Genomic DNA, 25305 nt, shown 5'->3' on the forward strand with positions numbered 1-25305 from the left:
AGCCCAGCACAGCCCGCCTGCAGCTGGGTGCATTGGGAAGGCGCTGTGATGATGTCATATGGCCTCCAGCCTCCCGCCTGGCAGCTGGTGGGAGGATCTGTCTGTTCTGGCACAGGGGCCTGTTCCACATGGAGGGCGAGGAACAGGCCATCGCAGTCACCGGGGCATTCCTTGCCCTGCTGCTTGTCTCCCCTTCCCCGTGGGGATTCGGGTGTACCCTGGTGCCCAGGGAGAGTGGGCAGGCGTGGACTTGAGTGGAGCTCCTCCGCTGTCTGGGAGGCCTGATCCTTCAGCCTCTGCAGAGGCTGGCCTGCTGCCATAATGAGTGGTTCTCCTCTGAGCCCCCGTCTAGCTTGCGGCTCTGTTGCAGACATGCCTCTGTGTGTCTTGGAGACGAGCGCTGTACGTTGAGGCGTGGTCTAGGAGCCTGGGGAGGCTTCTCAGGTAGGACCCTCCGAGGTTGCAGTGTTGGGGGGAAAGCAGCCGGTCCGGGAGCAGAAGTGGCACTCTGGCTTTTTAAAACCAAGGGAGTACTTGGTTCAGAGCAGACAGCTGGCCTCTGCAGCACTCGGCCATCTCCTCTCAGTTCCCGTGGCCAGTGTGGTCATTGTCAGGAGTGGCCACCCAGGAAAGTCAGAGGTGAAAGTGAAAAAGCACCTCTGAGCCATACCCTTGGCCTTAAACTCCAGTGGGATCTGGATCCTGGTCTAAGGTGTCCACTGTGCTGGAAGCCAGACTTGTATTGGGCACATGGCTTGCTAGCCCCTGGAGGCTCGCTGTGGCTCCAGATATCTCTGATGGTGAGCAGTGCTGGCTGGCTAGTCCCTGTTAACAAGAGTTGTGAGAGAGAGATCTGCAGATGGAAAACACTGCAGGGTCATTCATTTTCACTTACAGTGTTGATGGCATGCCTACCGTGTGCTGGGTTCCATCCTGAGCATTCTGGATACAGCAGTGAACAGGAGAAGGACATTATCTGGGCTGCCCACGTCAGGCTTCCACTCCATAGAGGGAGACCATCAGTAAGCCAGACAAAGGTGTGACTGCTCCTGTGACAGGTCCCATGGAGACAGATAAAGCTGTATTAAAGGAGATAAGTAATCCAGGAAGGCTTCCCTGAGGAGGTGGCATTTGACAGAGACTCAGGTAACCTACACTAGACTTCTGGCCCCCAGGAGCCGGAACCTTAGAATGTTCCATCTGAAAGTATCTATGAATCATCTTGCTAGAAGCAAGCTGAGACCTAGTGAGGTTAAGATGCCAATTCACGAGCTAATGACATGATACAAAAGAGTGACAACCTTAGGCCTTTCCCCAAGCCAGCTGACCCTCATACTTTGAAAAATTGGTACTTCCAAATCATGTTTATTAACAGTAGTAGATTGATTTCCTCATTCATGGCTGGGGTGGGGGGGGGGGTGGGAAACAGAAACATCTGTAAGCACCAGTCAGCCTCCCAGGCACGGGCTCACCACCTGGAACTGGTCTTATTCCTGTCTCGGCATAGATGTGGCCCTGTTTGGGTAGCCACAAGCTCTCCCTGCCTAGCACACCTTCTCTCCATCCTTCTGAAATAGTTTCTTGAGGGGCCCTATTGCTACGTTTTGGATTCCATTTGGACCTCTCAGGCCCTCCCACTTGATTTGTTGGGCCAGATGCCTTTGGGTGGGAGAAGGAGACCCTGCCAAACCCTCTGATGAAGGGTGGTAAGGCAGGACTCACAGGTCCCGGGGCTTATTTTAGATCGCGAAACCCACAGTTAGGTCACAAATCCAGCTGTGACCCACCTCTCCCAAGGACCGTGATGAGCTTTAATTGGCTGAGAGTTTTCATCTGGAAGCAGGCGTCTTGCATGAATATGAAAGGAGCTTCTGGTGAAGTAAGACTTCATTAATCAGCCTGTTAGGAGCCTGGCGTCCCAGTATTAGGGGGGCTGGATAATTTGATGCCTACTGTTCTGCTTTAAGCTTCCAAATTAAAGGCACTAGATTTTCATCTTTTTTTGCTAAGTATTGAAAGTAATATCTTTTCTATGTGTTTTGTTTGCTTTTAACTGTTAACGGTGTCTGGTACATAGATACTCATTTATTCTTATTTAATCTGTAAAGAAACACTGCAAAATGAGGTTATTCCCACTTTAGCAGAGGAGGGGAGTGAGGCTCAGAAAGCTAGTGAACTAGCTCAAGGTCACATAGTACTGAGGAGCTGTGCTGGGTGCAAAGCCAGGTCATTGGCGTCACAGTAGTGCATGAAACCTTGCATCTTAACTTTGACCTCTTGCCTCCTCTTAGCTGCTGCTAATATGGAAATACTCTAGACTCCTGACTTCCATTTATTTTTCTGTTATAAAGTCTGCTGCATTTGTTCCCCCAGGAAAGCAAAACAGATGATGCCAGAATTTCTGATTTTTTTTTAAAGTGTATTATTGTGAAAGAGAACACATTTCAGAGTAAACAAAACAAATGTGAGTTTCAGTGGTTTTCCTCCTCAGATTTTTTTCTGTTTAAATGATTATTTTATATCACTGTCAGTGAAATCCCAGGAAAATCCTTTCCACATGCCTATCCTTGCCTTTCTGTGCCAGGGCCTTAACAAATATGTGTCTGGCCACTCTGAATGTACTTCAGACAGGAGAGCTTGTGCACACAAATGAGGGCCATACCCAGGAGACCTCAAACTATGAAAGAGAGTCTGGAAAGTGGGAGAAAGCCAAACCATTTTCCAAGAAAAGTGGGCTAAGACATAATTAGGGGCCTGAGTGCTGCCTCAGAAACTAATAGTGCCTTCCAGCCTCCTGTAAGGCAAGTGTGGTGAACGGCATGGCAGTGCCGTGTTTTTTGCCTAGAACACCTTGCTGTCCTTGCCATCAGCAAGACTCCTCCTGTGACAGGAGTTAGACTTGTCCTTTGTTGAGCACCTGCTCCAAGCCTTGCTTCATGTCAGGTACTTGGCAGATACTATGTTTTAATCCTTTAAATATTCCCTAAGGTGCAGATGTGGCCACCCCGTTACCAGATAGCGAGATAAGTACACAGAGGTCAGATGGCCTTTGAGGCACACTAAACTTGCTTCTGGGTGCTGTAGTGGTCCCTTCTGCCTGTCCATCCCACACTGGACACTGGGGGCAAAAGGGAAGGATACCTTTACCACTGGAGCCTGGTGCAACTAGTAGCATTTGGCAGGTTCTAAGTAGTAGTATTGAGTGGCTGGAGGCGAGATAACTTGTCCACATGGGTACAGTGGTGAGCCCATTAGATTCTAGAACTCCCAAGTCTCCACGACTGCTGCCCTGCAGATCAGAAGTGGGGTCTTGATTCCATCTCATTTGTTAATAAGCTGGATGAATGCAAAATGACATGTGCCAGCTTATCTATATTGCAACATTACAGCAAAAGATATAACAAACTTCATGGAAAAGGGCAAGGCAAAGATCAATATATAATATGCTAATTTGGGAGAGAAAAATAAGATTCTGAATTTGTACGTATGTAAACAAACTCTGGAAGGATACTTAATAGTTAATTGGACAGGATGGAAGGGAGAATGAACTGTGTATCTTATGTTTTTTGGTTTTGAGACCTTTAGAATGAATGTGTTACTTATTGAAAAAGAAAGAATGGAAATGACTTCAGCTGTTCTGTGTATCTGGTCTTCTCTCTCCCTGTCTGCATCAAGGCAGTTTGATTAGATCAAGGCTTCATCTGGATGGCATGTTGTATATGTTGTGTGTCTCTGGTTTTCATGGGCTTTTCCAAGAGCTGCCGACCCTATCCTAGTCTGCAGTCCCTTCTTTCATTGGTGGCCTGGACCTGGATCAGCTCAAGCTGTTGGAGAAAGCCTGGGGTGACACAGAGAGCCAGGAGCCTTCTGCAGAGGAGTCAGACCTGTTCCCGTCCCCATCCTGGGACTTTATCCTCTGAACACTCTGCCCTGATGTGACTCAGTTGGTTCTTCCCCCAAAGTGAAGGATCTCCGAGAAGAGAGACTGTTCTGAGCATTCTGGCAAAGTGCTACCATTTAATAGGAAGGGAAAAATGGCAGAATGTTTTCCCAGGTTATTTTTATGCTTTTCAGTTCAGCAAACATTTATTGCTAGCTAAGTGAAAGGCAGTGTGGGGAAATCAGAGCTACATAACACCTCCTCTCAGCTCCCTGGGGTGCCAAGTTCTGGGTACAAAACTTGCTTGTAAAATTCCTCCCTGTGCCCTCCGGGACACCACAGTTTACCTCATCTGGTCCCACAGAGACCTGTGGGGTTTTTAGGGATATTCTTCTCCCCATTTTACAGATGAGGAAATTAAGCCACACAGTTCTGAATGGTAAAGCCTGGAACGAAACCACATTTTCTAACTACTTCTTATGCACCCACACGCTCATAAGCAAAACCTTCTGCCATAGGCTATTTCCCAGGGGTGTAGCCAAGGCAGCAGGTATACTGGAGACATTGGGTGAGCACAATCCTGACTAACACTCTGTTTTTCCTCTAAGGAAGAGCAAAAGAAATCTTGGCTTATGGTCAGCTCTTGGGTCTTACTGCCATTGCTGTGGTTCAGACAGTTCTAGTTCTGCCTTCTGTTGCTTGTGAAATCTATCATCCTTCACCAGTTAGGTGTAGAATGTCCATGGGTGTGCATGAGTGCGTGTGACAGTGGCTTTCTTCCCACCACTTTCCTTCTCTTTCACAAATTCTGTTCCCACCACCTGTTGTCCTAGCTGTTCCCCAAAAGGACCAAGCAAGCCCCCTGCTTGGGTTCTTTTCCCAGGCTGTTCCCTCTGCCCTCTTTTCACTTGGCTTCAAGTCCCCAGTGAACGCTCAGCTCGGATAGGCCTTCCCTGGTAGACTTTGTAAACTTCTCCCTCATCACGGTTGTGGTTCTTTCTTTTTTTCCCCCTTTGGAGCATTTATATATGTTGTATATGGACATATAGGCTTCCCAAGTGGCTCCCTGGTAAAGAATTCACCTGCCAATCCAGGAGACATGGGTTCAATCCCTAGTCCAGGAAAATCCCCTGGAGAAGGAAATGGCAACCCACTCCAGTATTCTTGCCTGGGAAATCCCATGGACAGAGGAACCTGGAGGGCTGCAGTCCATGGATTCCCAAAAGAGTCAGACACAACTTAACGACTGAGCAACAACAGTGAGTATAGACATATACACATATTGTCTTATTATCTCACTTCCCGCTAGATGGTAAATCCATGTGCTAGGCACCCAGGTTTGGCCACTGCTGTCTGGGCACTGCCTACGACGGGTGCCCAGCATCTGACAGATACTCTGTAAATATTGTTGAATGAGTAAATCGGGCCTATACATTAAGTAATAGCATTTTAAGAGGTGAAAAGACCCGAGGCTCATCTCTTTGCAGAGCTTCGTTACACAATATTATTAATTCATTTAATAATTGTTCAGTGCTGTTTATGTGTACAGTTCTTTGCAGTCACTGAGCAGCCTCCAACGTGTATGCATACACAGTGGAGGGGACAGGGGACTCACTGATTTTTTTTTTTTTTTTTTTTCTTTTAGAGCAGCCCTTTCTTTTGTGGGACAGCTGTAAAGATTTAAATACTCTCTTGTGTTTTACGCTGGGCTTGAAAACTGCCTGTTTGTAGTTCCTGCACACTGATCTTGGCTCTTGAGCCGCTGGAGAACACAGAATAAATGTATTTGCAGAGGACTCACTCCTTTAAACAGTTGGAGAGTCAGCTATCATAAGTCTACCTCAGCTCTGGCCTAAACATCACCGATTCCTTCCATTGTTCTTCCAGTGTCATGGTTTTCAGAAGGCTCCCCACCCTTGTCGCCTTCCTCAGGTTTGTTTCAGGCGTTGGAACTTAAGGTTTGGTCCCGTCAGAGCAGAATGTTCTGGGACCCTGACCGAGGACCCTCAGTCCACCTGCCTTGTTTCTGTCACCACAACCAGGGGCGGCCTTGTCTGTGTTAACTGCCTTGGCAGGGAGCTTCTTTATGACCTTGTGATGAAGAGTAAAATCTCTAGGCTCTTTTTTTTTAAATATTATTCTGTTTGTTTGTTTATTTTGGGCCACATCGAGTCTTGGTTGGCACATGTGTGCTCTGTTGCAGCGCCCGGACTTTCTCGTCGTGGCATTCAGGCTCAGTAGTCGCAGCATGCAGGCTCACTTGACTTACAGCAAGTGGGATCTTAGTTCCCCTAGCAGAGGTGAAATCCAGGTCCGCTGTATGGAAAGGCAGGTTCTTAGCCCCTGAACCACTATGGAAGTCCCTAGACTTTTTTTTTTTTTCTTCTTTTTACATCGTCTCTTTGTCCAGCCCCTCCCTAACTCTTTAAGAATCATAAAGGTTTTTAGGTTTTGTCTTTGTTTTTGGCATTTCGAGATTAAAGCAGCTATAAATCTGTGAAAAGCAGTGAATTCAACCTGTACTGTATTTTTTTAAAAAAGCAGTCAATACGGGCAAAGTTCTACCACCAAGATCGAGGTGAAGAGGCTGGAACTCTGGAAGTAAAGAAAAACCCACGGAGCCTTTGATTTCTTCCTCTCTGCCTTTCTTGGCTGCCCGTGTCCTCTTCCCAGTGTCTGTCTTTCTCCTCCTCTCCCTCCATGATCCAGCCCTCTCGCCTCCTCCCACCCGCCGCTCGGCTCCCATTCCGTCCTTGCTCTTCCGTGTTCCCCCTTCCAGCTAGTGGCATATGGAACTAACATTACTCCTTAGCCTTTCCTGCACTTCGGTCACCAATACTTTTACCACAAGTGCTTAATTTCCAGACTAAGGCAAGCTGCCATTTCTCTAAGGGAGAAAGAGATTAGATCGCTTCTTATGTGTGACCCTTGGCTAATTTGCTTTGTGGTCTTGGATAGAGAAAACTTTCGGTCCTCAGCCTCAGGTTTTCTTGCATGATTGGTGCCCATTTCTGCCCAAATCAGCGGTTTCCGATCGGTGGTTGGACGCGAGGCCCTCCGTGCCTCGGTGTTTGCTCGGCTCCTGTCGTTGCCAATGCGGCTGTCGTTTGGGTAGAGGTGGCAGGGAAGGAGGCCAAGGTCGAGGGCTTCTTCTCCGAGTCTACTGAGCCTCCCCCACCTCTTCTGCCCTGCCAGCCCTCCTGGGCCACGTGGGGAGGCAGGCCAGGCACAAAGAGGGTCAGGTTCAGGCCTGGGGCTCTTTTCCTAACAGCTGTTCTCTTTCTCCTCCTCTGTTTCCTCTTGCTGCAAGGAGATCACCATGGAGAAACCTGCGACTTTGGGGTGTGGGCCCTAAGTTAGGAGGATAAGAATGGTCCAGGGTTCAGTTCCATGGTGGGCTCTGTGACCCTGGGTAAGTCACAGGGCTGGTTTCCACCTGGCTTTGTCAGTTGCCCGAGGAGCTGGATTAGATCCAGTGGTTCCCCAGAGGTGTGATGATGGGTCCTTTGGTTCTCTGAAGCACTTTTCTAAAGCCAGCTGGAAGTTAGGCAGAGGCCCATACAAGGGCTGTGGGAGGCGGCTAGCCCTGTGTCTGAAGGTGTGGTGTCGTCTTAGGTGGGCTGTGCTGCTCGCCAGGGCTGGGCGGCAGGAGCTGTGAACTGCCGGCCTATGGATCACCGTGTGATGAAGCTAAGGAAATGAATTATTTTCTGTTTGCAGACCATTCACCCACTTGGTACCTGGGGGGTGGGTAGCTGTCACTGTCCACACCAGACCCATGGCAGAGACCCTGAGCCGTGTTCTCTTTTCAGACCCTGCTGACTGAGGACTTGGTGGGATTTCCACAAGTGGTCCCAGCCCAGCAGGGCTGAAATCCCTGGAAATTGGTTTGGGGCCCAGGAAGCCATTTTTGTACCTTTTGTTGATTTGCCCCAGTGGAGTTAGCCGGGTGCTTTGCTTTCAAAAGTGAATGAAGGGTCAGAACTATTTCCCTCCCCTACTCCGCCCTTTCCTCTCAAGTGACCCAGTCCAGTTTGACTACTTAGCCAGCCCCTCTGGGCAGGGCACCAGCAGGGGACACTGGGACGTCAGACCTCAGCAAGACTGTTGAGAGGAGAGACCACAGGAGGAGAGACGGCCAGGCATCCTGTGGCCGAGCTGCGGCTCCCGGAGGACCCTGGTGGGTGGACGGGCGCGGGGGCGGGTGTCCCTGGGGTGGGACCCAGTTGCCAGCGGGTTCAGTGAAGTGTAATACCTGGAGAGCCCTTTGTAAAGTGTAACATGGGAAGGGAGCAGCAGGTGGTGTCACCGTATTGCGGGAAGTCAGGGAGGCTGGCAGAGGGGGAGGCAGGGACGCGCCTGGAAGAGGCACAGGGTTTTAGTCGGAGGCGTTGATGTTCGGGGGGCTGGGGATCCTCCTCTGGATTTGACACTGGACTCCCATGACCATTAGAGGCTTGTGGACAAGGAGTGACAGGACTTGACGTGATCAAAGCAGCGTTTTGGGAAGGTCGTGTCAGATGTACCCCTCTGCCCTCTGGGCCTTGCTCTTGTCTCCTCGGGGTCTTCTGTTGCACAGGGCCAGTGCTGTGGCTGTTGGATAATCGTGGAAGTTTTATGAACCACAGGACTGTAGAGCAGGCCGAACAACTCCATGAGTTGAGATGCCTGCTCCCAGCTGTCCTGTGAGGTGGCAGGCGTCAGACGGGTGGTGCCAGTCTCCCACATTGGAAATCCAACACCTTCAGCCCTGGGGGCTGTTTTTATGATCCTGGTGTGTTATAAGAGACAACATGATTGATTTTCGAATTTCAATAATTATCCCGGTAATTGCCTGGCAGTCCAGATTTCCTTTTTGGCATCTCAGTGATGAATACTGGGCTTCTCTGGCCCATAAAATCTCCCACCTCCTTTTGGGGACCAGTGACTGAGTTTTGATGTGGGCTAAGACTAAAAGTGGACAGACCCTCAAAATTTTGTAATTAGAAGGGATCTTGTGTCTGTCAGTCCAGTGTGCGAGTTAGGGTACTGCAGCAGCCCAGAGAGTCGGACACGACTCCCCTCGGGGCCCATAGCAAGTAGTGGCGAAGTGGGCCCCAGAGTCCAGGTCATCAGGCCTCCTGACCAGCATCCTGGGCACTGTACCTCTCTGCATCTTGCCACCCTTCCTTCTCCCGGTCTCCATTCAAACACAGCCCAGCAGGACCAAGCCTTCACTGGGGTCTGCTTCCAACTCCTACTTCTCACACCTTCCAGTACCCACTGAAGGTAGCAAGGGACAGCTACTTAAAAGATGCAGCCTGTTAAATTTTCACTTGATTGTGTCATTTACCAGTTCTAAAACCTTCAGCTCCCCCATTCCCACTGCGCTGTCCCCCCACCACACACACATACACACACCCACACACACTAAAGTCAGACCCAGCTTGACTCCTCCCCACTTCCTGTCTCCCAAACAGCCTTCTGGGCCTCCCCCCCCCGCCCCAACCCCTGTTCTGGGAATTGTTCACCTGCTCTTAAATTAAGCATGGGTAGTTCAAGGGGTGGACAGTCAGGGAAGGCTTCCTGCAGGAGGGGAAACTGACTGGCTGGAAGGAAAGAGTGAGGCTTAGGGGAGGAAAGCAAAGGCTTGACACGAGAAGGGCCGCTGCCCAGCCAGGCCCCTCTGCTGAGCCCACAGCCCAGGTCCTGCACCAACTGTGCCAGTCATCACTTTACCGCCGAGTCCGATCTTCTGGCCGGGAAGCATCTGCAGTGGCACCAGCTCCTCCGTCTTTGCCTTGCTGAGGCAGAAGCCCAGTCCTCCCCACGCTTGGGGGAGGAGGTAGGAAGCCGGTTCCAGGCGGCGAGGGAGCCAGTCACAGGGTTTATGTTAATGCAGGCCCTCCCCCAGCCAGCGCTTAGCCTATTACCCGGGCCCTGCCGATAGCTTCATTAGTGGCGCAGCGAGCCTCAGCCTGCCTTCCATGGTTCCCTAAAATAATAAGGATGGCGTCACCGACTTCCCGCGGCCATGTGCTCCCACCCAGTGCCTTCAGAGCTCTATTGTAGGAAACAAACAAAATCCAGAGACCTAGATGCTTTTTTCTGGGAGAGATTTTTTTGTATTAAAGTAAGGTAGGACCCTGCCCCTTAGTTAAGAATTTAAAAGATCTTTATGCAGTGTGGAGATCCCAGTCTTAGCTACCATTAAGGCTGAAGAATAACCTCCTGTTAGCAGAAGTGAGAGAGCTTCATGGTTGGTTCCAGGGTCTTCCACTGGGGACTGTGATTTCTGATCAGAGCAGTGGTGTGCTGTGGCTGGAGAAGCACCCAGCTTGGGGTTCCTGGGCTCTCAGCCAACTCTGGACCTTACTGCTTCCTCTAGAAAAAGAGAGCTAAACTAGAGCAACATTTTGAAAACTGTGGATCAGGTTAATTTTTTTCTTTTAATGTAATAGAAAAGGAAAATTGTAACAGGGTAAGTTTTGTTTCTCTGTGTGTGCATGTAAACACACGAAAATACATGTGTGCTGAGCCAAGGTGTCGATGTCTTTTTTACTGTGGGTTGTGGTCAGAAAGCCACTGACCTAGATGATCCTGAAGGCCTTTCTAAGCTTTTGAAATCGATGTCCAACTTTTCCCCCAGAGCCTGATGGTTCCCCCATGGAACTTGACTGATTTTTGCAGGTTTTGCCACACTGATTGTTAAGCAAAACTAGAGACTTTATGGCTAAAAGGACAAAACCAGTCACCCATCATCCGTATGGAGCACCTCTAGGAAGAAGCCCCTTTCGCTGCTGCCTTGGTGTCTTAGGTTGGCCTTCGAGCTAGAAATGGGATCTGCAACAGGGGATGGCCCATTTAAAAGGTGACCTACTTAAAACCCATGAGCAGCAAAAAAACACGGGGTCAATCTGATTTAAGTCTTCTTCTGTGGCAAGGTTGGGACCTGAAAACTAGATTGGTCAGGGACTGACAAGGTTGAAACCATAGTTACAAATATTTGTTGCGTGCCCATGTGGAGAAAGGAGAGATCAGACTTCGAGGCGAGTGGGAAAAACTAAAGAAAACGAGGTGTAGCTGTAAAATCCAGAGGCCTGTCTTCGGGGCACACCATTCTCAGCTCTCTAGAACCTGGAGAGGCCTTCATTCCATGAAAGGGCCCTGCGGGCGGCAGAGGGGACTCAGAGCTGCAGGTCTCCCTTGATGCCCATTCTTGTCCCTTGACCGTGGACAGCAGTGAAGGTGGCTGGGGGTCAAGGAGCTTGGCTTTTTCCAAGCTGGGGGTGCTTTCTGCGCATTATTTCATCTAATCCAACCCCGGGTGATGGCACTATTGTCGTTGGAGGAAACAGAAGCTCAGGAGAAGTGAGGTGATGAGCTTGCGAAGGGAAATTTGGACTTGAGCCAGGTCGGTTTGCCTCCAGAGCCTGCCTTCTGTCCACCTCTCTATGTTGCCTCAGGAAGTGCTGGAAAAATAAAGAGCAGTCCTCTCTTGAGCTTCCTTCTCTCTAGTTCTAGCCTTGAGAGGGCTTTGCTTTAGGCCCAAGCTGTCCATTTAAACCCAGGCCAGCTCCACGGGCCTGTGGCCTGTGTGACCACACAGGCCACATGTTTAGAAGGTCCTTCCCCACTCTTGGGTTTAATGCGCTGCTGTCAGTGTCTGGGGAGCTGTCAGTGTCTGGGGATTCTTATCTTCCAGTTTCATCTTGCACTGGGCCCTGCAGATTGTCTGGCCAGCCCTGGCGTTGCTAGAGTGCATCCTGATTCTTGGTCTCGCTGGGTCCCTCCTGCCTGTGCTCAACGTGTCCGTCCTGTCCGGGCAGAGGCATGTGCAGCATGCACCCTGTTCCAGCCTCGGGCCTGCTCCCTGGCACACTGGACCGGAGTTGTTTACTGGCTGTCTGTCTCCTAGCCTGCCCCCAACACCTCCTGCTGGCAGGGGCCCCAGCTGTGGATCGTTACTGGCTCCGCGTCCCCTCCGCTGCTTAGGTGGACAGTGTCACAGGAGCTTGCTGGGTGGGGAGAGGGGGTTTCTTACAGGCAAGAGAACCTGCTTGCAGAGCACTGGGTCAGGTCAAGAGGAGGGTGCACTGTTGACCAAGCTCCTCACGGGGCTTGCCTGGCAGATGCAAGACACACCAGAACATGTTGTTATTGTTTATAAAACGGAGGGCTTGTTCAACCTGTGTCAGACCAGTTGCACTGTTAATTTCACAATGGTGTGTCTCCTTTTGCATGCCTGGCACCGAGTGCTGTGGCCGGCACGATAAACAGGACATTTGTTAAGCAGTTGCTCGGCTGTCCGCTCCCCACTAGGCTGATTACGGAGAAGGACAGTCCCTGACCTCTAGGAGGATCGGATGCTTAATACACGATTAAATGATTCATGTGGCAGCTGCCCTCGGTGCCCGGGGATGCTCAGAGCTGGGCGCTGAAGGTTTCCTGGGGAGGGGGGCTTAACTTGGTCTGTAGGCAAGGGTGAGAGGTGGGGTGGGGAGCAATGAGATTGGAGGAAGTTGGCTGAGGTTGAGAGTAGAAGGCCTCCTTAGGTCAGTTTAGGACCTTGATTTTTTTTTCCCGGAGGCGGCGGGAAGCCAAGAATGTTTTCTAGGCCAGAGTTTGTGCTTTATAGGCTAAACAGATATCATTGTCCCTTTTCTGCAAGGCAGAGCCTGAGACCTCAGGGATAGAGTCAGGGTCATTCAGCCAGCTGGGCTGGGCCTCCGGGTAGAGGTCTGTTCCCAGTAGTCCAGTATTCCTGCTGTCACAGAGACCCCATTTGGAAGCAGAATCAAATCTAGAGTGACTTAGACTACCGTGAACAGGACCACATTGCTGGCAGTAGAGAAGAATGGTCAAATTTGAGAGATCTGTGAAGACAAGATTCACAGTTTTGAAACAAGCAACGGGTTCTTCCTTAGAGTAATAATGTGTTCATGTTTATCACGGACGGTTCAGCTCCCCTTGGTGAGAAATGACTGCCGCGTCTTGCTTTGGGGACACATTTTTCAGGAAATGCCAGAGCCGGGCAGTCTGATTTCTTAGGAACCTTCAGTGCCCTGCTGTCATCTCCAGGGGGGCCCGAGTATGAATATGCATACACCTCTTAGGTGTTAACACTTGAGGAATGAGCCAAAGGCTCCTGTGGAAGGTTGTCATTGGAGTGACTGAAAAGCTCCTGATAGAAGCAGAGTAAGTCCAGTCGTTGGTTCTAGAGAGAGTAACCACATTTTGGTATTTTTAAACGGCCAGTGGGATTGGGAGAGAGTTTAAACCCAAAGTACAAATTTTCAGTTTAATTTTAACTTTGCACTTAGCTCACACCCAGGGTTTGGCAGGGGGGAATGGGCCTTACTTTTTTTTTTTTCTGTTTTAAGCAGAACACACCCTGGATGTAACAAGGATGTTCTCTTCACATGGAGGAAGGGTTTGCAGCAGCAGCACTAAGGAGAGACGGGAGGAAGTGGGCTGGAATTGCAGCAGGATTTCTAAGAGTCAATTTAAGGAAGCTTGGGGTGGGTTGGACGTTTTGAAACATGCCCTGGAGCTGTAAGAAAGCGTGGCCCTGCGTGGAAGCAGGTGGAACAGGGCTGGATGCCATGCCTTCGACAGGTCAGCTGTTGGACTGGACCTTTTGTTTTTTCCTGTTTGGTCCATTACAGACACGTCACAGTCTGCTTACCTGCCATCCCCAATGTGACTCATCACCCCACAAAGAAACTGTGGGTTTCCCCCGTGGTTTGGGCTTTCTGGTGATATCAGCAACCTCAGGGTGTAAGCCTCAGCCCACCTACCCCACCCACTTTGATCTCTCCCCAGACTGTGCTGAAACCCCACCAGGAAGGAAATGCAGAAACCGTGGGGATCCCAAAGGCCCCACAGACCTGGAGCAGCCACTTGGCCTTCCAGACACCGTAGGCTCTCCCTTCCGAGTGATGGGAAGCAGCTTTTTGCTCCTTGGGGAGGAGCGGGGTCTCAGGCCCCCGGCCTTTGTCCAGATCCTTGCTCCTGACTGCAGTGTCATTGGAATGGGGGTTGGGTTAGGTTTTGTGCTTTGGTTACCGAGGAAGTGTAACCAGGGTGGGGACAGCTGGGAGTAGCCCCCATCCCACCAGTGGAACAGCTAGAAAAGGGGCTGAAGGGGGTTTAGTGCAGTCAGGGTAGTTTGTAGGATTGGATTCGGGGGTCTGGGAGAACCTGTACCCTGCTTGGGAACAGCAAGGAAAGCCTCCTCATCGGTGGCAACACTGACCATCGGGGCCTGTTCCTGCAGCTTTAGGATCAGTGGTTCTGATCTGGCTGTACAAGAGGACAGCACCCCAGGAGCACGCCATGGGGCGATTATGAGGATCAGATGAGACAGCGCCTGCAAAGAGTGCCTGCTGAGGGCTCAGGAAAGAGCCCTTGATTGTTGTTAATGAAGAAACAATCATTGTTGTTAGTAGTGGTGTCTTGCATATTGTCCCCAAGAGGAATGGCCACCCGTTTGGGCATGGTGCTGGGACTGGAACCTTGGGTCTATCTGGAGAATCCCCAGGCAGCACTGAGCCGTTCTGGGAGAGGCAGACTTCCCGGAGGAACTCCCTTGGCTCCGCAGCACCGCCCCCTGGCCCCCCTTACTGAGGCCTCCTCCTTGGCTGCTGGCCACAAGAAGAGGAGCCCTGACCCCTCTAGAGAGCCACATGTCTGAAATCTTTGAAGGTGGACTGGAAAGCCTCCTCATATTTGTCTTTCCGTAATGGAACTTAAAGAATTCCCAGGGCCTTCCAAGGAAAGGAGTGACTGAAGGAGCCTAGTCGTGTGACCCCAGCAAGAGCTGCCCACGAAGGAGGTGGCACTCGCTCCCCAAAGACCTGGCTTCCTGGCTCTGCACTGACCTGCCCTGGGGCAGAAGGCCTCACGGGGTTTCCTCCCCGTCTCTTGCCGGTGACCTTGAGAAGGGGGCTTGACCCGGACATCTGTCCTCCCCTGAAGAGGGGGAAAGGACTTAACTTCCCCCATCTCAGATCCAAGGGAAAGGTGGGCCTTGGCGCCGGTTCCTGGCTGGGAGCTTGCTGGCTCTGGATAGGAGCTGCTGCACCTGGCTTCACCCCTCCTGCCAAATTGCTCCTGTCCTGAGTTGAGCAGGCCACCTCTCTCCACCAAGGAAGAAGACAGCAGGGCACCTGCAGGGCGCTGTGGCCCAAACAGGCCCTGAGCTCTCCTAGTCTGACCTCTGGCAAGGGCAGACTGAGGGAGGGGCGCAACACCTGCTGGGGATTCTCTTCTCCCATGTGGACATATGTCCCAGTGATGCCCGAGTAAGAGGACCACTGTGGTGGACAGTCACCCTGGGCAGATGGACCTGCCCAGAGGTGGGGAGCAGCCCTGGACAGTGACTGGTTAGGATAGGCCTTGTTCGCTTATCCAGGAGGAAAAAAGGCTGTGAGGGGCAGGAATGATAATGCAGGACTGCTGTCGACAGGACAGGCCTGGTTCAAGTGACCCATGGGTGAGAAATCTAAACCTAGGGATGGAAGTCCCAGGGAGCATCAGATCCAGGCAACATCAGTACACGTTTCCTGGAGGTTGCAGAGACCAGGCAGGTGGGAGTGCAGTGTCAAGCCACCAGCTGCAGCCAGGAGGAATCACCTTTAAGGCACCCACCGTCCATGGAAGGCTGGGGAGCAGCCCCCTATCAGCTTAGGACAGGAGTGGAGAGCTCCGGGCATCTGCTGGCAGGCCAGGCACCCTGGCATCCCTTACTGACACCCCTGGGTCATGGCAGGCTTGAGAGCTGATGACTCTTCCTCAGACTGTCTCCCTACCATCTGTGCTGGAGCCTGGACCCTCTCCTGTAGCCAAATCTGCCTTTTAAAAACCCAGTGAGATTGTAGCTCTTTATCAGTTCTTTCTCCCTCATTCGAAATAAAGGGCTTAGGGCCCAATTTCTGGATAAGAAGATAAGAGAGGGGTTCTAAGGTCTCTTAACAGGGCAGAACCACCTCCAGGGAGGCAGGAGGCCTGCAGGGCCACAGAGGTATCTCCAAAGACCAACTTCTGGACATTGCCAAGCCCAGCATTTCTGTGTGGGTTCATCCTGGGCTTGTGGATGTCCATTTTCCTTGCACATTGGCTCTCAGGACCTGAAGAGCAAAGTTTAGAACTGTGGTATTCCATGTGGTAACTTTAATGTATCTCTTTGCATTTTGATTGATTAAAGCTGAATAAAGTTTAAAGCTTAGCTCCTCAGTCTCAGCTTACCGGGCCACATGTGACTGGTGGCTCCTCTCCTGGATGGGTTTCCATCGTCACAGGAAGTTCTGTTTGACAGCACTGGTCTACAGAATGGAGAGTCTGCTGGGCCCCTGGCCTGCAGCCCTTACTGTGGGGTAGGCCAAGCCAGTGGCCAGGTGATGACTGCCAGGCTGGGTGGGCTGGCTCTGACTGTGGCAGCAGGGTAGGGTTCAGGTACATCCCGGGGCCCATCCGCACGCAGAGGGTCATGGACTCAGAGGTGAAAAGACGGTGGAGACTGAGGAGGGGAAGGTGGTCAGGCTGGGACCATGGTGGACCCTGGGGTGAGGGGCTCAGAAGGAATGTCAAGCCCCAGAGGTTCCCTAACAGCATTGTGGCTGGTGCAGTGGGGAGCCTGGGGGCTGAGGTGCGGCAGCGGGGTTGGAAAGAAACTCCCAACCTTGCTGTCAGCAGTGGGGTTATTGGATTTGTCTTCTCCGGTCCAGCCAAGATGCCTGTCCAGAAGGGTCCCCTGGTTCTGCAGTTCCAGTCACCCCAGCACCTCTCCCCACCCTGCCTCAGTGTTGCTAAAAGCAGAGAAAGACCAGGGTGGGTGCTGGCGCTGAAAGGCTTCCTGGTCTGCCTCCTGTCCTCCCCCCATCCCCGGCCTCAACCCCCGTTCCTCACCCCGATTGATTCATTCCCTCCTTCCCTTCCCAGGTAAAAGAGCTTGTCCTGGACAACTGTCGGTCGAATGAAGGCAAAATCGAAGGCCTCACAGATGAATTTGAAGAACTGGAGTTCTTGAGTACAATCAACGTCGGCCTCACCTCAGTCGCAAACTTACCAAAGTTAAACAAACTTAAGAAGGTAAATAGAACGGAGGCGCAGGTGTGCCTGGGAGCTGGGCTAGGGAGGAGGACCCGGTCATTTCTCCAGGTTGAGGGAGCATAACTGCAGGGGGGCCAGGCCAAGCTCCAGCACATCTGCCCCTTCCCTGAGCTGACTCCCTTCCTGGCCCGTCTGTAAAGAGCTGAACGCCTGAGCCCAGAGCCTTCATTTTAAGAGTCATTTCTGCTTTTTCTCTCCCTGCCTCGTTTAGCTTGAACTAAGTGATAACAGAATCTCAGGGGGCCTGGAAGTATTGGCAGAAAAGTGTCCGAACCTCACGCATCTAAATTTAAGTGGCAACAAAATTAAAGACCTCAGCACAATAGAGCCACTGGTGAGTCATCGGGGCCTCCCCTCTCCTCTGGGATGGGAGGGGTTGATACCAGGAAATGCTACTTTTACATTTGTGTGACATGCTTTTTGTGTTTAATTATGTGCTATGAGATAGAATTCTGCTTTGTCTATAGAGAAACTGAGGCCTCTAGAAGTTAAGAGAGCTTAACCCAGAGCCTGAGGGTGTGAAGGATGCTGTAGGACCCAGGCCTCAGTTTCTGGTCTTGGTGCTTTTCCTCTTAGAGTTCCCACTCAGCTTTGGAAACCCGAGCTGTCGTTTCTTTGGGCTTAGAGCCTGGCTTGTGCCTCTCACTGGGGGAGAGAGGGGCCATCCAGGAACTCAGCCGGCCCTGAAGGTGGCTGCCTGTTTTCTCCTTGGGTCACTGCCCAGAGGTTGGTGCCTCTGAAGGTGGGTTGGGCCTGATGCAGGTGCCCTGGGATAACAGAACGCTGTATGGTACTGGAGCCCCATGCACTTCTCTAAAGGGTGTAGAGAAGAGTGACCCTGGTCAGCAGTCCTGGCTATGATGGTGACCATGGACTCAAAGACCTGGGCAGCGTGTCCTCCTTTGCTTGTCCACATAGAGCTGAGCACACCCAGACTTCAGGATACACTCACCAGAAAAGGTCAGGTCATGGTCAGAATAGCAGTTTCTGTGTTACCCATATCCGAATGAAAGTATTCACTTGACTTTAAGGAAATCAACTGTAAGATGTACCATTGATTAATTTTTGATTAATTAATCATTGATTTCTATTTTTTGAAATATAGAGATACTACTGCATTAAACTGACACTTAGCATAAATATATACGTAAGAATTACTTCGTTAAGTTGGCCACCTTAGAATCAGGAAAGGGCCATAAGGATATTTGGCTAAGTTTGCACGTTTCCTTTTTCTGGGTATAGAAGGTGGCAGTTGGGGCATCTCTCAGTTTTTGGTTCTTGTCCAAAAAGCATTCCTTGTACTTTGTGGGTACTTGAGGGGCTGGTTGATGTGCCTGTGTGGCAGAATGGGAGGCTGGCATTTCTCCTCCAAACTCAGGCTTTACCTGCCAATCTGTGGCATGGGGTCAACTATGAGAATAGATTTCCCATAGAACTTTCTTTTAGGACTTCTTCTGATCTCCTAGGGGAAAGCAGCTATATTTATCTACCTAGAAACTTCGATTTCATAATTTTATTATAAACTGAAAAAAAATCTTCGAAGTTCTGTGTATGTGTATTTTGGGAGGCAAGTTATGGAGACTGTGTATGCACATGTGTGCACACACACACACAGTGTTCCTTTGGCCTAGAATACTCGTGTCTTTGTAGTTTCCTCCCTGGTTATCGGTGTGATTATTGTGTTTCACTCACTCCTGAGAGTGGGGAACTGCATTTGGTTGGGAGAGGTGGGCCTCACCCACCCAGCCCACAGCCCAAACTCCCTCCCTACCCTTGACCTTCTGCTGAAAATGACCAGGTCTCAAATCAGGAAATCTCAAGAGAATGACCTTGTTGCTGACATTGACCTTGAGGGACAGTTTCTTCAATCACCAGTTAGGCCTGGACCCACTGGAGCAGGGACTTGGCCTGAGGTGGGATACCTCTCCTGGAAGATGAGGGAACTGGAAAGATGTAGCTGTTTCTTGCCAGCTCTGTGACCCTTCACTTCCCGGGCATCAGAATCCAGCTCCCAACAAGTGTGACGTGGACCAGAGCCGGTCAGCTAAACCCATCGGTATTAAGTACTGTGGACAAAATCTGGATCCTTCATTGGTTTTTCTCTTGTCCTTTTTGACAGGCAGTACTGCAGAGTGTAAGAACACAGGTCTGAAGTTGGACTGCCTGATCAAAACCCAATTCTCTGCCCTCTGCTTCCTCTTCTATAAAATGAACTAATAATTATTTCTGCTTTATTGGTGTGTTGAGGATTAACTGAGTTAATACACAAAGTGCAGTATTAATTGCCATTATTATTATTCCCAGAAGGAGGTAGTTTGCATTCCTGTGGCCTTTTCAGTTCCTCTCTGGCTCCTTAGACACAGGGCAGGCTCCAGAGCTCTTGGCTTGTGCAACAAGAGAGCCCCAGGTTAATTTCAAACTTGTCTGTGTTATGGCAAAGGCTGTGGTTGCAGAACAGAAGTGCTGGCATTGGGTGAGGCTTTGAAGATCCTCAGTTCCAGCCCCCCATCTTTCACATGAATGAACAGGAGGCTCCCCGCCAGGGGTGACACAACCAAGCGGAGCCAAACCAGGGTTTGCTCCTCTCCCATGAGTTCTGCATGCTGTCTCACATCAGCCCACCTGTCTCCTCATCCTGCTCACCGGCTGACTTTGCTGTTTTCTTGCAGAAAAAGTTAGAAAACCTCAAGAGCTTAGACCTTTTCAATTGTGAGGTGACCAACCTGAACGACTACCGAGAAAACGTGTTCAAGCTCCTTCCGCAGCTCACGTATCTTGATGGCTACGACCGGGACGACAAGGAGGCCCCCGACTCAGACGCCGAGGGCTACGTGGAGGGCCTGGACGACGACGAGGAGGACGAGGATGGTGGGTGGCGCCAGGGGAGGCCAGGCTGGGTCTTACAGGGGGCAGACTGGGCGTCGCTGGTCCCTGAGAGCAGTCGACCTCTTTCTCGAGCTGTGGAGGGGAGCAGGCTGTCCACTTTGCTGTTGTGGTCTGTCTAATTAACTGACACCCCTGTAATAACAGGGCCTGAGCCCAGAGAAACATCCGAGATTCTCCAACTGCATGGTAACTCCTTAGAAACCATCTGAGGGACGTCCCTGGTCAGGGAACTAAGATCCCACATGCCTTGCAGCCAAAAAAGAAAAGATGTGACAGATTAAAAGACTTTAAAATTGGTCCACACCAAAAAAAAAAAAATTGAATCCTCCTTTCAGTTTTTTTCCCTTTTCCAAAGTCCTCCCCAAAATGAGATCCTATGGTGTCTCTCTAGTGTGACACTGGACTTGGATTTGCTTCCGGGGAGGAGATGAGCAGGTGGAGGAAGGTGGGGCAAGGCCTGAGGGTCCCCTCTTCTCATGTGGAGGAGATGAGGTCATGGCCGGTGAGATTGTGGGGCCCCCTGGTGGCTGCTGCCCATAGGACCCCATGGCAGGACCTGGGGGTGAGGACTCGGGAGCCCCAGGGATTTTGGAAGCAGAGGAGGTTGTAGGCAGTACCCTGGGCTCCCTAGTAGTGCAGTAAGGAGTCAGGGACTTACAGGAAGGAGAGAAGGAAAAAGAAGGAGGACCTCCCGTCTCCTCTCCTCTCCACACTGCCAGCTCAGCGCCACTTCCCTGCAGGCCTTCGTGGCAGAAGTTGAGGGTTGAGATCTTGCCTGAATAATTCACAGATGAGAGTGCTTTTCCCTTCTTAGGTAGGAGTATTTTACTAGGTATTCAGACATCCTGTTTGCCTTAGTTTGTTCTATCTTGTGCTGGGACAGAAAAGTCTCAGGACTGGAATCCTGAGACCAGGCTTCTAAGCCCAGCTCTGCAGCTGACTCCTTGTGTGACCTTGAACAAGTCACTTCTCCCCTCTGGGACTCGACTTCCTCACTTGTAGAATTTGGCTCGATGCTCTCTCTGAATGCATTGACTTCTTGGCTTTCCTAGGCTCTGTAACTTGGCTCTCTGATCTGGCATTTTCTCTGCCATCTTAGCTTCCATGTGGGATCTTTCCTTTTCAGAATACTTGGGAAGAGGGCTTACCTTTGAGGTCATTCTAGGATGCTTATCTTTTGGATGACTTCAGGCTGTGTTCAGTCACATTAAAGCATCCAGGCTGTGAGCTGGGTGGGTGTGGGAGTTGTGGCCCCTTTATCAAGGAGTGCATCTCCTGTGCCAGGCCCAGCAACCTGGGGCCTGTACTGTGGGAAAGAGGGGTCAGCTCACCACCCCTTTGTCCTTGTCCCCATTTCCACTCGCAGAGGAAGAGTACGATGAAGATGCTCAGGTAGTGGAAGACGAGGAGGACGAGGAGGAGGAGGAGGAAGGGGAAGAAGAGGACGTGAGTGGAGAGGAAGAGGTAAGAGGCTGGGCTGGGCTGGGGGGACCATCTCTTGGAGTCCCCCTTATTTGCTTTGCTGCGTCTGAATCTGTCCCACTAACTGTCTCACTGATGGGCCTTAGCAGCCAGGAACCCTGAATGTGTATTGAATCATTTTAGGGCTTGTTACTGGGCTGATTTGGGCGAGGCAAGCCTTGCAGTCGGCCCTGGAAAAGAGGGGATTCTGGAGGCCAGTAAGGAGGGGACTCTTCTGGGACAGCCTGGCATTTGTTTCCATGTGAGAATCAGTTCTCGTAGAATCCACATCCCCATTTTCCACCTTTTTGCATTCGTGTGTTATTTCAGATACTCAGTGAGCACTTACAGTATGCTGGGGAAAAATCAAGGACTGCCTTGAACTGGTGGGTAATAGGATAAGACACTGCTGGATTCCACATCAGAGGGTGGCAAGGGTCCCCTGCACACAGCGGATAAAGTGCCATTATCCTAACACACTGGCTGGCATTCTTTTTTAACAAGGTCTGGGATGTGTCTGTGACAGGGTGCAGCCCATTTCTACCACTTGCTAGCTGTGTGTCTCTGGGCAAGTTGCTTGACCTTCTGAGCCCGTTTCTTCATAGGTGTCATTTTACAGCTGGGTTGTAAATAGGGATCAACTCACTGGATTGTTTAGAGGATAAAATAATTTGTAAGTAAAACCCCTAAGGACAGGGAGTGTTTACTATTTTCGGTTTTCACACCCTTCAAGGTCCTGGCTCTGTGTGCCTGGTTTTGTACTTGGATGGATGTTCTGAGTCTTTCTAGAGCACAGTCATTTTCCCTGACTTTTCAGCTTTCTAAATCTGACTGCCAAAGTTAGAGAGAGAGGTTTAAAATGGTGACAGCACAGACAAGGTACCTGCCTTCTCCCTTAACTTCCTATCTCTCCCCGTCAAGGGCATGGACACCTGTCTGCCACACAGGCCCTCTCAGGTGGGACCTCCTGGCTGGTCCCTCATGCTGGGGAGAGGCAGCTCCGGGTCAGAGGAAAAGCTGGTGACGTAGGTTTGGTTCCCCATGAGTGGTGCTTCTGGGTGTCTCTGCCCAGGTGCAGGCTGCTAAGTTCACCTCTAAAGAATATTGTGTCTTTTAAAAATAGAGATAGCAAAACGGGTTCCCCCCTCTCCCCCGCCAGGACAGGGCAATAAGGCATTTTGGCTAATGGACTTGCTGTTCCTGTCACAGGCACCTCCAGAATGCAGGTTTTTGTTTTGGGATTGGGTGGTGGTGGTGTGTTGTTTTTTCTTCTTCTTCTGTAATCTCATTGACCATCTGCAGATTTCCAGCTTCCAGTAAAGGAGAGCTTACACACACGCACAGTCTTAGCAAACAGACTGATTAAGGAACTATTTGGTGACATTATGAAAGGATATTTCCCTTGACAAAAAGAAGTCTATTGCCAAGTTCTTTTTAAACAATGGGTTGCCTGGTGCTTCAGGAACAGTATCATGCAGATTCAACTAGCCTGGACCCCCAGGAGCAGCATAAAGTGTGGTCCTGGGTTGAGGGTGAATTCACACCCCTTGCTGAATCTCAAGGAGCTGGAAGTGATTTTCTTCAAGGAGAGGGGAGGACATGGCATTTTCCCTCTCCTCCCAAGTGATCCAAGTTTGTAAGAAAGTGAAGGGGCTGGGTAGGGTGAGGCTGGACCCACCCACGGAATCTGGATTGGGGTTTTCCCTTGAACCAAAACTAGATTGAGGGCAGATGAAAGTTCAGCCCACTTCATGTGATGGAGAGTCGGCAGGGGAACTTGTTCCCCTGGGCGGGCACACTGCAGAGCTGCCCGAGTTGCAAGGACTTCAGTTCAGGAATTCTTAACCTGGGCGTCGAATCCACCCCACTCCCCACTCTTGCAGGTATTGTATGTGATACCGGTGTTCTCCGGAAAGGGGGTTCAAAGCTTTCTACAGATTCATAAAAGGTTGTCCTTCATGTAAAAGAACCTCTGCTTTAGATTCACCTGACCAAGCCTTGGGGATGCTGAGAGGCTGGCCCTCACCTTTCTGAGCTCAGGGTCGGGGAAAGTGGCTTCTTCCCCATGTTCGAGTCCAGGGCATTCCTGAAATCCAATGTCTTCTTCTCTTCTAGGAGGATGAGGAAGGTTATAACGACGGGGAAGTAGACGATGAGGAAGATGAAGAGGAGCTTGGTGGTATGGCAGCCTTTTTACTGTCCGAGGGTAGCAGGCTGACCCCTTCGGTCACAGTAGATTGCTGGGCCCTGAGGACCTGGCCTCAGTTTGCCAGGGACGGCAAAGCGTCCTAGACTTGGGATCCCTGCTTTCCCGGCGGGTGGACAGAGTCAGAGGCGAGATCCATGTCTAACCTGAATGCCTTTTCCTTACTCTTCCAGAAGAAGAAAGGGGTCAGAAGCGAAAACGAGAACCTGAAGATGAGGGAGAAGACGATGACTAAGTGGAATAACCTATTTTGAAAAATTCCTATTGTGATTTGACTGTTTTTACCCGTACCCCCCCAAATCCCGCCCCCCGAAACTTATTTTTTTCTGATTGTAACGTTGCTGTGGGAACGAGAGGGGAAAGTGTCCTGGGGGTTGTGGGGGGAGGGAGGGTGGGAGGGGGTGGAATAAAATACTATTTTTACTGCCACTCTTTATTTTTTTCCCCTAATTTTTCTTTGTGTCTGGTTCTGTCCCTGTAAATGCAATAGCTGAGTACACACAAGTGAACATTTGTTCCTTACCCTCAAAGAGGACGATTTGGAGATCTCTGACATTTCCTGATACTTCCCAAGTCTCTTGAGTTGATTGGAAGGCCAGGGCTGGCCTCAGTTTGGTTTCTCAAAGCCCAGGAGGGCTGAGCACCAGCCGCGTCTTACCTCTTGTTCCGGATCCCATGATTTTCACGTTTCTTCGGCCTGCTAGAGGCAGCAAGCGCCTTGGCTTGTAAATAGCAACCTAAAGGCGAATCTTGGCACTGGTTGGGGGACCTTCCCCGTCTTCCATCCCCTTTCTCTCTTCCCAGACGGTGGTGGGCTTTGCTCTCCTGAGAAGACTCTGATGTCACTCTTGAGTGATGAGCCAGAGAGCTGGAAACAGCAGGCTTCAGAGTTTAGGAGTAAAATGGATTCGGTAATTCTAATTAAAAGAGAAGAAGCAAACCCTCAAACCTCAACCTCTTTCAAAGATATAATAAAACAAAACTGTCCCTATCTTGTTCTGTAAAATATTAGAACGCTTTGTTTTACAAAATGACAGGAGAATTCTTCTGTGTGTCCTGCTCAGCCTAGACCATTTTTACAGACCTAGGCACGGGAGACACTGCTGCATGTCGGCTGGGTTTTTTTTTCATACACCTGAGCACGGAAAAACTTAATGCAAAATTGTATTTTCTTACCTAGTGGAAATCTGAAATGACTGCAAATTCCTAGTGAATGTACAGGTTTGCTTTCCTGTCCCTCTTCTGGATTGCTTTCCAAGTGACGTGACTTCCTAGCCCATGTTTCATCTGTATAAAAGAACATCTGCACCGGTTTTCCTCCCCCTCAGAAGAGCCAAACTTTGAGTTTTATGTCTGTTTGTCATTGATAAATTTCAATAAATCTTTTTATACAATTTTTTTGGGGGTGGCTTCTTTGAATCCAACAGGCCATTGGTCTACGATGCTGTCTAAATAACCTGCTAGCTGATGGGGCAGTGAGGGTAGGGGACAGGAAGCTTCACGTTGGTTACCTGATAAAATAGTTTTTCTTAAAAGATCTGTAACCTGATATACTAAGTTTGGCTACTTTGGGTCTCAACTCAAGACTTGGTGTGCAGTCTTCATTAAAGACTGGATTTGGGCAGGGAAGTGGTGGGGGATGGGGGTTTAAAAAGATAAAGATATAAAAAGGTTTATTAAACACCAAAAAGCCAGCCTTGGGACCTTATTTTTAGTTTATTGTTTTGTTGTTCAGACTGTAAAAAGAATACAGGAAAACCAAAGGAACATACAAAACAGA

At 50.3% G+C, this 25305-nt stretch overlaps 1 protein-coding gene across 1 annotated transcript in view; it reads left to right on the forward strand.

The window, feature by feature from the left end:
* Positions 1-24919, forward strand: part of ANP32A (acidic nuclear phosphoprotein 32 family member A) — a 34704-nt gene extending 9785 nt beyond the window's left edge. Inside the window, exons 2-7 of the mRNA XM_061157986.1 lie at positions 16802-16951; positions 17184-17306; positions 19642-19840; positions 21225-21322; positions 23435-23498; positions 23699-24919. Of these exons, the coding sequence (XP_061013969.1) occupies positions 16802-16951; positions 17184-17306; positions 19642-19840; positions 21225-21322; positions 23435-23498; positions 23699-23760 (696 nt within the window). The 3' untranslated portion in view covers positions 23761-24919. The remainder of the gene's footprint in view (positions 1-16801; positions 16952-17183; positions 17307-19641; positions 19841-21224; positions 21323-23434; positions 23499-23698) is intronic.
* Positions 24920-25305: the final 386 nt, after the last annotated feature.

This window comes from Dama dama, chromosome 12, assembly GCF_033118175.1.
Source record: "Dama dama isolate Ldn47 chromosome 12, ASM3311817v1, whole genome shotgun sequence".
Taxonomy (NCBI): domain Eukaryota; kingdom Metazoa; phylum Chordata; class Mammalia; order Artiodactyla; family Cervidae; genus Dama; species Dama dama.